At 40.1% G+C, this 14962-nt stretch overlaps 1 protein-coding gene across 1 annotated transcript in view; it reads right to left on the bottom strand.

The window, feature by feature from the left end:
- Nucleotides 1–1433: 1433 nt before the first annotated feature.
- egfra (epidermal growth factor receptor a (erythroblastic leukemia viral (v-erb-b) oncogene homolog, avian)) overlaps nucleotides 1434–14962 on the bottom strand; it is a gene marked incomplete at its 5' end in the record, with an annotated part of 40327 nt that continues 26798 nt past the window's right edge. Inside the window, 13 exon segments of the mRNA XM_079214945.1 lie at nucleotides 1434–3495; nucleotides 4385–4478; nucleotides 4589–4636; nucleotides 7436–7603; nucleotides 7692–7789; nucleotides 7941–8087; nucleotides 9076–9151; nucleotides 10330–10485; nucleotides 10873–11058; nucleotides 12245–12343; nucleotides 13522–13644; nucleotides 13920–14064; nucleotides 14223–14261. Of these exon segments, the coding sequence (XP_079071071.1) occupies nucleotides 3152–3495; nucleotides 4385–4478; nucleotides 4589–4636; nucleotides 7436–7603; nucleotides 7692–7789; nucleotides 7941–8087; nucleotides 9076–9151; nucleotides 10330–10485; nucleotides 10873–11058; nucleotides 12245–12343; nucleotides 13522–13644; nucleotides 13920–14064; nucleotides 14223–14261 (1723 nt within the window). The 3' untranslated portion in view covers nucleotides 1434–3151.

The raw sequence follows: 14962 nt of genomic DNA, 5'->3' as shown, positions 1-14962 counted from the left end.
AAAACCATACCCAATGCACCTTTAATCTTTAATGATATAAGTTTGCTCAACTGGCTCTTGTGTTATGACTCTGAACATGCCTTACCTTCCTGAAATAACATCTGTGAGAAATTCATGCAATATCCTTTAGGCCAGTGGTTCTCAACCTTTTTTCAGTGATGTACACCTTGTGGGATTGATTTTTCAGCCAAGTACCCCCTAACCAGCGCAAAACATTTTTGGTTGAAAAAACTATGTAATAGACAGCGCCGTGCCATCAGTATATGATTTAATATAGAACATATACAATAATTAATAATAATTTGAATAATGATAATGGAAAAATATATCTCCAAATCTAAATGTGCTAACTTTAAAACCCGTAGTTGTATTACTCATTAATTAAATCAAACAGTACATTGACACAAGGTCACAATTGGGTTGTGCTCTTTCATGTGAATACTTCCTCCTGGTCTTTGTTGTTGTTAATGATCTGTTTCTCAAATACTTTGGAAAATTGTCAATACAATCTGATTAAAGCAAACCTAAACAGTCCTGATGAAGCAGATTAGCTGAGTTTTAAACAGACAATTCCTTGTGTTGATTTGTCAATAATGGTAAATATCCCCCATGATTGTGCTCATTTAGCTACAAATATAATTCTGTTATTGAGGCTTAAAATCTAAATTTAGGAATATAAATGTCATGATTTATAACCTTACAGCTTTGAACATGTAGGACCTATGCTTATGACACAGTTTGCAATCTAATCTCTCAAATCTACAGACCTACGTAAACTAAATATAAACTAACTTCATCTCAAATGTAATGCATCTTTTACTCTAAAGTTTTAAATTTGTCGAAATCTGATGTGTTGGCAGTTCAGCGTGCAGCTCATTAAAATTGAGAGTTTAATCTAATATTTTCCCCTCTGGTTAATATTTTAATTACCCTAAGTGTTTTATGTTCGAAACACAGCAGACGGCAGTATATCTTGCCCTGGTGTTTAAGAAAAGCATCGTTCATGTAAATGTCTACAGGGCCGCTAAACTCCTCAGTTAGGTTTCAAACTGAATAAATAACAAATACAATGTTCAGGAAAATAAACAATGTCAGCAACACACGTCACTTTTGATCAATGAAATATAAAACGCTATTGTTTTATTCTGTGTATTCAATGCGATTGAGTCTCAGATGATCAATCAAGCTTCTTTTATCTTGTCAGCGGTGGTTATAAATCAAACCATTGGTGCCCACATTGACAGAGTGGATGCTGCTCCCCTTCAGCTGATTATCTGCTCAATACATTTCATCAAAGCGTACTTGAAATTCTGCAGGCATCAAGATAAAACGACTGAGTAGATAAATGAATCAATGGGCTCCCAGTCCTTCCGTCTCTCGCTCTTCACTTGTTAAAGCTGTGGAGGAAAAAAAAAACAAGCACCATCTTTCCATAGAAAAAAAAAGAAGATTTATTCAAGTTCACTTTTGAATGAAATAATCACAATTTAGGAATAAGTGCATATTCACGTATGATGTGAAAAAACTGTGTACGGAGTATAAATTATAGGTGACTATTTTGGGGTATAATACAGCATATTCACTGTTTTCTGTACATGTACCTGTGTAAAATCTGCAAAAGTAGGCTTTCAGGTTGCTACAATAGTATATTCCTTTAAAACTAGGAATAATATTTGCAAAGTTTAATGGTCTTGCAAGACTACAAGACTTTAAAGCTAGGAGCAAATTCATAGATGCTGTATGTTGTCAACACCCTGTGTGAAACAACTGTCTGCATTTTTGTAAAAAAATAAAAATAAACAGACAAGGAAAAGTCTCCAGCTATTATAATATACTGTAGATAGATGAGACCACAACCATCAGAAACATTCTTTGTTTCTGGCATGAGGGGTGTAAAATAACTCTGTTTACAGGGAAACACTACTTTTAATCTAAAAATTCAAACAAGTTACTCAAATGACCAAAGACAGTTCGACCAGAATCTTTCAAACAAGTGAAAAAATTAAACATTAAATCTGTTTCGTTGCACAAGTAGAAACTTTAAGCTGCAAAAAAAAGTCCCAAAAAAAATCTATGCTAATAATGCTAACGGTGGGATATAATCAGCAAGAGGACCATAAAGTACTTCCTGGGTGCAGTGATACAAAGCTGACTTTGTGGGTCGACATAAATATGCTTCATGCTACAGGAGTGCTGCAGGTTTTCAACTGCAAAACCACCCAGTGTGAATACGGCCACATGTGATAAGTGTGATATCACACATCAGGGGACACAGGAAACTCTTGTGTCTAACCAAGAGATAAAGCAACCAGTTTGTAGTACATACAGAACTGTCTTCGAGCATAAAAGTAACATATCTAAACAATACAAGTCTCCAGTTTTCCCATTTAAACTGACTGTACACTCTGCACATTGCAACATTTTCTTCCTCCTTGTTGACTCAACCTTCAGGATGAGTGTCGTCCGGCCTCTGAAAGGACCCCGACAGTCGAGCTAGCGTTTTACTCTTTAAAAACTCCCTTTATCTTCTTGACTCACCCACAGGGCCATGCACCGCTGCGTGCTGTCCACCCTTTAAATTCCAACACGTCAATACTGTTGACTGATTGCGTATCTAACTTGTGATTCGACAACACAAGTACCTTCGGTTGTGATTTGGGTTGAGCTGCCAGTTTCTGTTCTTTGGAGTATCGACCTTCTGCCTCCTAAAAATGGAGACAGTTAAATCTTCTCTTAAAAGAGGCGTTTACGTCCTCTTTTTTTTTAGCACATTTGGATGACATACAACATCACATGCAACCTTTAGAGGGGATTTTCCCACTTCCTGACACGACGTACGGACAGAGCACAATCCGATCAAGCAAATCTCAGCTCAACTGAGTCATCTTCCGTCCAGCTTTGATCAAGAAAAAGTCATTAGTAGGTTGGTGGTGAAAAAGAAAAAGTCTTTGGAATGAGAGGGGTTTTGTGTTACAGCTATGCCTGCATGCAAACAACACAGAAAGCTTGCACAAAGGGTCACTTGACTCCATAAGACATGGATAATAATTGATGGTACCACTTAGCTATGCCTTCTCAGCCGATACATCAATGCCCCTTATTAATGGAACAGGAAACAGTCTCTTATGTATTGTCTGTATCCACTAAGTCCTCAGTCCGGGCCCAGGTAGTCTACGTTTTCAGCCGCCGGGATGTGTCCGTTGGCGTGGGTTTTGAAGGTGGGAGTGAAATCCTGTTGGTAATCGGGGTTGTCTATGCTATTCTGGGGCTGGTATTTCTGAATGTTGTGCACTGTGCCGTTGGAGGTGAGGGGGAGGATGGCGGGGGGCGTGTTCTCGTTGAGGTACTCGGGTTCGTTGCCACCGTTTTTAAAGCAGTTCAGGTACTCGCTCTCTGTGTCGTCGGAAGAGATGGTGGGAAGGATGGTGCGAGGCGCACCCGGATGCTGGTAGATGGGATTCATCACATCTGAAACTCCGTTCTGGTTCATGTAGTCTGTAAAGAGAGACACTGACATTAGCAAGGGCACGAGATAGAACATAATGATGGCACGTTTCAGCCCATTAACTGCAAACTACTACATCACTACGCTTTCAGTCTGCAGATTGACTTCCAACTTTCCAGGCAGCCACTATTTGGAGTTAAAGGGCCAGTTCACTATTACTACCTACAGGTCAGTTTATTATTGCACTACATAGTCGGTCATAACAATTCAACAATATATTATGTGTTACGAACTCTGGGCATGGAGCTTGAAAGAAGAAGATGTTTAGAAAGTGCTATCAAGACACATGATGGGAAAAGTAGAATCCAGTGTTTCTGGAGCTGAGACAAGCAGCCATTTGCGTGCCTTTCATTTGATTGACTTTTTACATCAAAGTTGCATCGACATCAAGTGGCAATACAGTTGTGAGGAGTATCTGTTCTGAAATATCTTCCACAATGGTGCATTCAAGGAAGTTGTTTGCATTTAAAAAGCTATGCAACTACGAGCTACATTTTTTAAAGGATTAAAATCAAACATTAAGTAAATCCTGTTGCTGTGAAAAGGACAATGAGAATCTAGAAAACATGAAAATAAAATGGTGGTACTGTGGTTAATACACTGATGGTAATACATGTTTGATGTTCTTTCTTTTTAAAGTCCACTGCAGGACTCCAAGACTAAAGATGTCTGCGCTAATGGTACCAAAAAACCACTGTAACAAAGAGTAAATGACATATGTTCTTCAGTTGTGGCAGGCAGCAATATGCTTCCTGTGCACTAGATGTCCCTCTTCCTCATCGAATGAAACAGGGACAAGGGGAGAGGTCTCCTGACATCCACTTGAATAACATGAAAAAGTGGAGCCACTGAGGGGTTTTGAAGTTGCAGGAAACTTGCCTGGAGACGGCAGGAAGGCCTCGTCTAAAAGTTTGTCTGTGGGGTCAGGAATGTATCGGAGTACCATGCTTCCATCTCTGCTCGGGAATCCATTCTGCAACAGAGGACAGAGGTTGTTTTCCAGGGCTTTGGTACATAATACAGATAATTTACCACAAAGATAAGTCATTTTATTTAAGAGCAATTAAAAGGATTGATTCTTACCAATAAGCCATTTCTGCCGTGGCACGTTCCAATGCTACTGTTCAGGCTCTGCAAAATAGATCATATAAACATGAGTAATTGTCTGAATGCAGCGCAGGAAATTGTGTTTTATAGATCCATAACACATTTCGACATTCCTTGGTTATCTATGAAGCAGACATTAAGGTTAGAAGGGTTTAAAATGTAACCAAACAGGCAGTTTCAGTGGAACACACAGATGTTCTGCGGTGCACAATGTATTTAGGCACATTTGTGTTTACTTTCGTAGTATTTGATTCTTACTTCCTTTTTAAGTGTGTTTCTTTCGGTCACTGTGGTTTATTTCAACGCCTCTCAGGAGACAATAAGTTCCCTTTGAATAGTGATAGTAATGTGTTTTTATGGTACAAGAGAAACCAGAGCTGTCATCTCAGCACAAGCTGATGAGTATCGAAATAATCGAGAAGATTCATATTCATTCAGGCAATCTGACAAGCTTTGTTGTGTCTGTCAAATTCTGGAGTCAAAGGACTGTGAACGGTGTTAAAACCATGGAAACCGAGCGAATAAAGAGGACAGAGTGACAGCTGTGGCAATGCAATTACTTTGAACACCAAAAGGAAATTAAACACGCTGAAGGAGCGACCATCTGTAAAAAAAAATATCTGGACTCATAGTGGGCCATGCCCCAACAGTGATATTAAAAAAGCAGACGGTGCTGCGCTTTTATTGGACGGAGATTTAAAAAAAAAGTTTTCTGCAAAGGTAATCACACTTTGAAGCTTGCGCGGCCTAACCAGGCTGTCAGGGGCCGGCAACGCTCCCAGGTACAAGAGCCAGACCTACGCACGGCCTCCACTGAACCTGGAGGAGAACAGTTCTCCTTGTTCAGCACTCATCAATCAAAGGGCACCTGGGAGGAAACGTGGGAGAGGGGATGATGATGAGGACGAGTGGGTAGGGGTCAGGAAGCGGAGAAATAGTCCCACTGGTGACAGTTAAACAGAATGAGGACAGCTGGGTTCAGCAGGGTTCAGGCCAGGTACGAGTGGCCTCTCAGATTCAAGTCGGGGCTTTTAGTTTAACTTTTCTTGCTGATCGATCATCTGCAATCAGTTTAGCCGTCAGCGTTCTGCTGCTTCATTTGAAAGATAATTACATTTAACAAAGTGAAAAATTACTCTGTATTTATTTCCATTCTGGCGCATAAGGTAAGGAGTTATGCAGAGATCCCATTTCCGCAAAACAGTTAAAATAGCACAACTCAATTGTCAAACAGTTGACTGCATCTTGGTTAAGTGTGCACTGCTGGTGCTATTTATTAATCAATTAATACTGCTGTTTCTGGAAAATTGCTCCCTTCCTCTAAAGCAGCTGGTATTCCTCTTTCACCGTTTGGATACAGAAGGTAATTGAGTCTGCATTCTTTAGTGAGAGTATCTGTGTCTCATTACATGAACAGATTCACCTTTTTCTGTTAAAACTATTTTATACTACATACTATATAAATGTGACAATATTCAAATATGATGAGAAGTTAATAGTTTAAATACAACTGACCAGTATTTTTCCATCCGTATAGGGCAGGGGTCAGCAACCTTTCGTATCCACGAGCCATTTTGCCCTTTTTTCCACCCAAAAAAAATGTGTCTGGAGCCGCAAAAGCTATTTGATATCACAGCTTGTAAAGTTGTATATATAGTCATATTATATGTACAAACAAACTATAGTTTGTTGTATTTATGAAATTATAGAACAAGAATAAAGATTTTTTTTTACATTGTATTGATATTTTACCAGTTCATAACTATCAAACTCTTATGAAGAAGAGAAAAAAAAGTCATGTGTCGGCGACATTAAGGTCCATCAAAAACATAAGTATGCAGACATTCAGACCTCTCTATATATTTGGCTCATGTGGTAGAGTGTTCGTCCTGTAATCACAAGGTAGCAGGTTCAATACCTGTCCTCCTCATGTGAGTTTCACATTTTAAACGCATATCTTGTGCTACGTTTACACCGAGCGTCCTCACTGCGCCGGACTTTTAGAGCACGGCAAACGGAGGAGGACGGATCCGTTTTTACTAGCGGACGCCTCAGTGTCTCATGAGCTGCCACAGAACCAGCAGCAGTAGTGGAGTTTGGAGACGTGATCCACTTCCTGAAAGTATATTTATTTTGCAGCAGTTGAAAAATCGCTCTTCTGCAGCTTGATACTTTTCAGCATTTTTCCATTGATAGCGATGGCGGAGCTCTGGGAATCACAAGTAGCCACCTCCAGGGGAGCCGTGGGTTGCCGACCCCTGGTATAGGGTACATATGGTGTATAATTCATAAATGGGCCTCGCACTTTGGTTTTCTCTAACTTAACTTGTATGTGTAGTTGAAGGTTTACTGTATAATATATTGTAAGGTACTTTAGGATGTTCTACATACACAGAGAGTGGTCAGTCTTCACAGTGAGTGACTCAAGAGGCCAGTTGGGTTAATAAATTATTTTGGTCAGTGCATGATTGCTCAAATTTTATGACCAAAGAAACAGAAACTGCACTTCTTGTATTTTTTTAAAGTTAGAAATTTTTTCTTTATATTAAAGCATTCATTTTATATTTGAAATGCCTGACCACAAAGTGGAAATGATTCTCCCTTCACATATATTTTAATTATTTTTTTTTTAAAGTGGTATTGATTAAATCACATTTAAGTTTTTTCCTTATTTCTCTTCCATGCAGGATGCATCATTTTCTCTGCTTTTGCCAACATCCGAGCTGCATTATCAAAATGTCGCCTCACCGAGAGGCAGATGGACAGACTTGCTCGATCCGACACCTTTGATGTGTGTGTGTGTTTTTGTCTGCAGCAGCTTACTGTGGAGTGAAGCAGTGGCGTGTGGGAGGTGCTCCGGCTGCTAAAGAAGCCATGCTGTGGCACCAGGTACTCGTCCGCATCCACAGCGTCCTCCATGCCATCCCCGCTGATCAGGCTGCGGTACAATTTAGTGTCTGTGGGACTCGGCAGGTGCATGCGGTCATCGCCCTGGAATAGAAACACAATCGACCTGGTCATCTTGCTGTGTCTAATTGGTTAAGTTTCAAGACTGATAAGATATGTGGTAAAATCACACCTGAATGACCAGATATCGAGAAGGATCCCGAGCCATTTTTGTAAACTCAGCTATTAGTTCCCGGAAACGAGGTCGGCTATCTGCATCAATCATCCAACCTGTACAGACACATCAGCAGATATCATCATGAGACAAGGAGATAAAATGAGCGTCTGTGGGGGGAATGATCAGGACTTAGCTGCAGCAGCGGATTCAGAAGGAAATTATCATATGAATACACTTTGGAAAAGCAGAAGCTTTCGAGCTTACATTTCACCATGATCATGTAGACATCTATGGTACAGATCGGTGGTTGAGGCAGTCTCTCCCCTTTCTCCAGGACCCCAGCTATTTCACTGGCTGGAATCCCGTCGTACGGTTTGGTCCCAAATGTCATCAGCTCCCAAACGGTGACGCCTACAGAAAGGAGGACAGTTGCTACATGTCAGTCTGTTGAGCTGTCATTCACTTTGTTTTTCTGCCAATAAACGAGAGGAAATGAGAGTGACAGGAAGTAAGCTTTCCCGAATATCACACAGTTTCAAAATAGCTATGTTGACAAATTGGCTCTGCCTGCAGGAGTGGGAGTTGGCAGGATGCATCTCTCTGTTGGAGGAACTGAAGAAGGGAAAAGGGAGGAAAAGAAGCCTGTCACTTCTGCCAGGGTCTGGCTGATGCTTCTGCCATATTGAGCGGAAGTCAAGATCAACACCCTTGGGAAAAGAACATTTGGAGCTGGCCCACACAATAAAGCTGTGCTGTGTATGAAGGCATCTGTGTGCTCTTGGTGCTGGCGCCACGGTTTATGTGGGCTGTGGCAGCAACCTCTTCAGACGCGATACTGTCAATCTGAGACTGCTGGTGTTTAGTTAGGCGTGTGATAAACGTGTCCTAAAAAGCTCTCATTTCGTGTAAGATGTTACTCCCGCCTGGTTGTATTGCTCCACCAACCAGTCAAGTTGCAGTTTACGCCCATGTCTGTCCAAAATGTCATCACTTTATCATTTCATCCTATTAGACAATTGTGTGAAATTGTTGTAATTACCATATAACTTCTTGAGTTATTGCCAAAAATGTGTTTTGTGAGGTCACAGTGATCTTTGACCTTGTTTATGCCAACGGACGGACGGACAGTCAACACGCCATGGGCCACAGCTGTAGAGGCGCAGAGGCATAAAATACAAAAAAGGCCTTTCCTCTCTTTGCCTCACGTGCTGTTAAAACACTTTATTTGGCAATGATTAAACATGTCTCCAGTGGGACTGTCACCAAAACCCGGCAGTACAGAAACATCTGTTTTACATATCTGAAGTTGCACAAGAGTTTAGCTGCATCGCAAGCGGGGCTCATGCCTCACTGGGTTAGAGGCCGAGAGTGTATTAACAACTAAAAGCACTGGACTTACCGTAGCTCCATACGTCACTCTGGTGCGTGTATGTTCTGTTCAGGATTGATTCAAGAGCCATCCATTTAATTGGTACCTGCGGAACAAAAAGTAGAAATGTAATAATCTCCAAATATTGTAGTAACTTCCAAAAATGCAATATACCTGTACATTTACACTTAACATGGTAAAGAAGAAACATCATAATGTGCTTTTTAGTATATCTGGACAATACGCTTGTGCTCCATCAGATCCTTTTTGCTGGCAAAAATGTAAATGTCTGTGTTTGCAGGGTGTTTATTTAAAGGTGGATGAAGAGAAGGTGTATAAACGTGTTGAGATAGCGGCCTCAACTGTACACTTGTCAGTGGACTCTCTACAGCAATGTCTGTAATTTTTGTATCTTGATATCGTCTCCTCAAATTTGTCTTCTTTACTCAAAGTACTGTCATACTTTGTTAAATCCATTCCTGTCATTCACACGTAAACAGTATATAATGCAACTTTACTGTCACCTAGTGGTGCAGAATTGCAATTATCTCACATACAAAATAATCAACAATCTTAGAAATGTCAACACAGTTTTTGGGACAGTTTGCATCTCAAAAAGCTTCATGCTAAATGGATGTCTCAATCAACAACACGTTTCAGAATAGAATTGCATCGAACTAAAACAAATAAAGGAACTCAACTTTGCATCACATTATGAGTCAAAATTATTATATCATCAGTCTGGGGAAAAAAATAAACCTCAGAAAGTTACATTGTCAGGAAATACACCAATAAAGAGGAGTTCTTCTGTATTACTGGATTTTAGACTAAGTTAAAACAATGCACATTTAGGGCGGATTATCATATTATCGGAAAAATATTACATCATCGGGTACTACAGAAAGAAGTGCAGAGGTCACGCTGTAATTACAAGTAAGTAAACACAAGCACTACACATTTTCCTGTGAGAAAAATACTGCTTTCAGTTTCTCAAAGAAACACTGATAAGACAAGGTTATTTCTCTTCTTTCTGACAGAACTATTAATACTCACTTACATAAGATACAATCTAGAGCAAAACTAGAAATACAAAAATACAATCTTTCATTTATCTACAGGAAGTAATTTGTCTCACAAAGACAACATTTGTAACAGGCTATAAATGCATAAATGTTATTGCTCTTAGGCCTATTTGTAGGGCAAAATGATAATCATTTTATTTCTTCTTTTCAACTGATTTGTATAATTTTCTTGTGACAGTTCCTACTTCAATCTCCAACCAACCTTTCCGCCATCTGCATGGTACTCTTTCTCATCCGCGTTGAGGAGCTTGGCCAGACCGAAGTCGGTGATCTTGACATGTTGAGGAGTCTTCACCAGGACGTTCCTCGCTGCCAAGTCACGGTGCACTAAGTGCCGCTCCTCCAGGTAGTTCATTCCCTTTTCATCAAACAAACAATGAAGTATACGGTGTTACACAATTGGAGAGCTCTTTTTAACAAGCGGTCTGATATGGCATGGAAACATAACTTGATCAGACATGATCAAAGACGTAAACGTGTTTTCGAGATGGACTTGTTATAATCCTCTAATAAGTCACATCATTCAACAGTATTTCTAAACAGTTAAAAGGCAGGATGTACTGTTCATTCTCGTGGTTGCAAATCAAAATAACTTGACTTGAATACTCTTTTGGTTTTATCATTGTTCCCCAAATGACTAAAACACCCTTCAAGGCTTGGGATAAACAGTGCTGTTGTAGCAAGAAAAGCTCAGCAGCTGTTGAATAGACCATAACTTGATGTCTTCACAGGGTTTCTCTCTTACCTTGGCTATCTGCACACACCAGTTGAGCAGATACTGGGAGCCGATATTGTCCTTGTTCTCTTTGACGTAGTCCAGCAGGCAGCCGTAAGGCATCAGCTGGGTGATGAGCTGCACAGTGGAGGTTAGGCAGATGCCGAGCAGGCGACACACGTGAGGGTGTTCAACGCTGGCCATCACATAAGCCTCCTGCAGGGCGCATGTAGAGATGCAAAAAGAGAGTTGTGTCAGTCAGCGTTTTATAGTAATGGGAGCAGTCAGGTGACACAAACAACAAACAACCCCCTTATCTAGCGGATGGACAAAAGGAAACAATTGGCATTCATGTTGATAGATTGAAGGTGCAAAAAATGGAATTGTCTGTTTGAGGGAAAAACGTCTTACAGCCCATTTTGTCTTCCACTGAAGCAAGATGAGTAGAAGGTCTACATTTATTCTGGAAACTGATAGCGTAAGAAACATGACATTTGTGGAAATATCTGGTGTTTGGTGATAAGTTTCTTAGCAGCGGTCATGCCCAGCCAAGTATATTTAATGTGGATCAGAGTGGAAACTCAGTCGTCATAACAGAAAAAGAAATGAAAGAAAAAACATGAGGATAATCTGCAGGTTTCATACAAGGAGATCCGTGCAAACAGCACTTCAAACTGAGCTATATTTAGTAGATTTCCTTTTGTGAGTACATTAATTGTACCCCAATTATTTTTCAACATGACAATTAATGTATCATCATTGTTGACTAAAGAACAATTTGATTGTTAGGAGCTCTGTAATTTTGAGTCTGATGAGGAAGAGGCTTCAAAGCACATTTAAAAACAAGCCCTCTGCCCTGAAGTCCATGTGAGGATGTGAATGTTCAACCACAAGCTCCAGATGTGCAGTGACTAAGCAACGCACCCGCAAAAAGCACAGGATCTAAGATGCACATTCAGCCGTTTGCATAACGCAGGCTGCTTTCTCCGTGCGGCTACAGGACCGCATTCCTTTCCAGAACACCTCAGCCTTGGATTACAAACCAGCACCAACACACAGCCCTCCATTTTCTTTTTCTACAGCTCTGTACCATGTAGAAACATGACCCATTCCTTTTTTACAAGGCAAATAAGTAGTCATTAGTTTTAAAATAACTTTGCATGTGCTATAAATTACAGGATGCATTACTGTTGAACTGACACATGGGAAGCAATAATTGTCACTCACGTTGCGCAACACATTGCGGTTGACTTTTAATCCAGTCAAAGTACTGTAATAATGTGCAGGGAGTTTTGAACTTTTTAATGTGATTTCCCACCAAGTGCCATTTTAAATGAATGGCCTTTTCTAGTTCTGACTCAGTTTTACAGTAAAAAGGTACCACAGAAATCATTAAACATACATCCAAGATCTCTTTGTTTGCTTTTGGTGATGTGGCCTCTCTCAAAACCTTGATGGCCACCGGGATCTTCACGTCCTCTCCCTCTGGAACCCACAGGCCCTGTATGGACACAAGTGTGTAAGTTATTATAAATGCTTTAATTACACCTGAATCATCAAGTGAACGCAAGTGCATACATGCAAATGTACAATACAATTACAAAAGCTGAGGTGTATGTATTGCAACACTTTGTACTTTCCTAGATTTGTGAGGACCCTTGCCCCCCACTCCTAAACCCAGTGGTGGAAAATAACAAAGTACATTTACGCAAGTACTGGGCTTAAGTATAATTTCGAGACACTTGCATTTCCATTTATGCTACTACTTCCATACATTGCAGAGGATAAGATACTTTTCACTCCACTTCAGCTAGTTGATTGCTGTGTTTTACATACAAAACATATGACCGTTAAAATATATGACACATTGTCATAGATTTAACTACTCTACAGTAAATAAAGCAGTCAATTTATCTCAACCAGCGGAAATATTAAAATGATGATTATACCTTCATGCAGTAGTAATCAAAATAAATAATTTACGATAATATGGTGGATACTTCATAATTATGAATGAACGGCTTTTACTCATAATGGAGTCTTTTTCATGCTAACTATAGATGTCAGTACTTCTTTCGCCACTGACTGAACCAAACCTTGCCCGAATCATTACTTTTATGTTTAATTCCAACCACAACCCTATAACAGAGCCTTAATCCTCAAATAGCCCTTTGAATGAATGTCCTTACTTTTTAAAAATGTCCTAACTCTCAAGGTCTGACACTGAAGTTGGTCCTCAGAAAGATATCAAGCACACATGCACACATGTTTTTGTTGAGTGTAAAGTGAGAAGAAGATGGCATTGACTTACATTCTCTCTCTGGAGATAACGTAAGCCTAAAAGCAACCCTAAAATAAAAGCCTAACTTTGCAGAGATCTGCCTTTTGTCTCATATGAGCGATAGTGCCCTCAGCGTAACAACATATCCCCACAGTGAGATTAATACAAACTACACAAACAGCACTGAAAGTGAGAGTGGAGTCACTCATGCGTGACAAATGTGTCTTTTAATTGAAAAATTGACAACAGATGTAGATCAGCGAAAAAACAGCCGGGTGTCGGTTGTGTAAACTTGGCACATGGAGGACTCCTAAGCTCCAGCTTCAATAAAGCTCAGCACTGCAGCAGGTTTTTGACGGCAAATTGTTTCGAGACACAAACTTGAAGCATGTTCCTACCTTGTAAACTGTCCCAAAAGCTCCTGATCCTAGCACTTTGATTTTCTTAAATTCGGGTTCCTTCAGAATGCGCAGCAGAGCCTGGTTTGGTGCCTCTCCACTTGGCGTCAGAGGTTCAACCAACTGAAAAAGAAGGACTGATTATTTTATGTACTGTCGTGCAAACAGCTCTGGGGATTCTTTTGAAAAAGGCACTGGGAGGTGCAACAATATTCTAAAGAAAGCATAAAAAAAGTGAAACACTCTAAACATAATATGAAATGGATGCCTGTACTTTCCCTTTCAAACAATAGCACAATAGCAGACAAGTAAGAAACAACCGTCTCTGCATGAAGCAGGCTTGCATCTCTGTAAATGATCATCAACAGACTGACATCTGGATGTTCTCCTCATCTTACCTCTCTCTCTTGGAGAAGTCTGCGCGTGGTTCTCTTCCTCTTGATGTGGCGTCGGCGAAGCAACACAAACACAGACAGGCCTGCAATAAGAACCGCCAGCAGCCCGCCGACTACACCAGCCGAAATCATGGAAAGGCCAGAGTGGCTGAAAGACAGGCGGGAGCTAAATTAAGAACGCGGCTAGAAAACAGAGCACATTCACAAATTCGATATAAACAAGGAGAGATGAGATTAGAAAGTCAAACTTAGGCAAAGTCAGCATGTACTTTAGTTTCAGTGATTAGTGTTACTGCATTTACTCACCTTTTACTCTGGCAGCCTTTGAGACCAGGACCCATGCACCTGTATAGTCAATGCAAAATAATCGGATGTCACCGTACCGTCACTTTGATTTTACACTGCATTTCATCACAAGTCAAGTTTTTTTGATGAAGCACAAAACAAGCAATCAGGAAAAAGGCTTTGCAATCAGTTTCCATCAGAAACTCTGTAACTGTTGCCACACTTCCATGTTTTCTATTACAATTCAACGTGCGAGTGCAAAAATAACGAGAAGATAATTCCTTCCAGCAAAAGCATCCCAGTTTTACTGTGAATGCATCAATCACTGCGGCCCACTAGGGTCTGTTTTGTGCCATGCAGTCTAATGAAATATACGAGCTGTGGAAATACTTCATCATATTTTACGTCATAAAAGATGTACAATACGGTTAAAAAAAAGAATCTGCCAAAGACCGTTTAAAGGATGTTCTGGTATCCCTGAACCACAGTAACCATCAGTATCCAACCAGCCATCATCACAGCTGTTGATAGTCCATCAACGTGAACATTAAATCTGCTTTCATTTCTCTCAGTTCTTTTTTGTGTGCAGACCTCTATCACTGACGATTGAAATCAATGTAAACCAATAGTAAACAATTATATGATATATGACTTTATTTATCATTAAAATTGTATATTCAATCCAGCGTCTGGAAGATTGCTTTGATAAAAGACGTCTCATGGCTTTTGAAGAACTGAAGAGGAAGTATGACTTATTTCTA

This window comes from Taurulus bubalis, assembly GCF_910589615.1.
Source record: "Taurulus bubalis genome assembly, chromosome: 1".
NCBI classification, from domain to species: domain Eukaryota; kingdom Metazoa; phylum Chordata; class Actinopteri; order Perciformes; family Cottidae; genus Taurulus; species Taurulus bubalis.
This window is presented reverse-complemented; position numbering and strand designations above follow the sequence as displayed.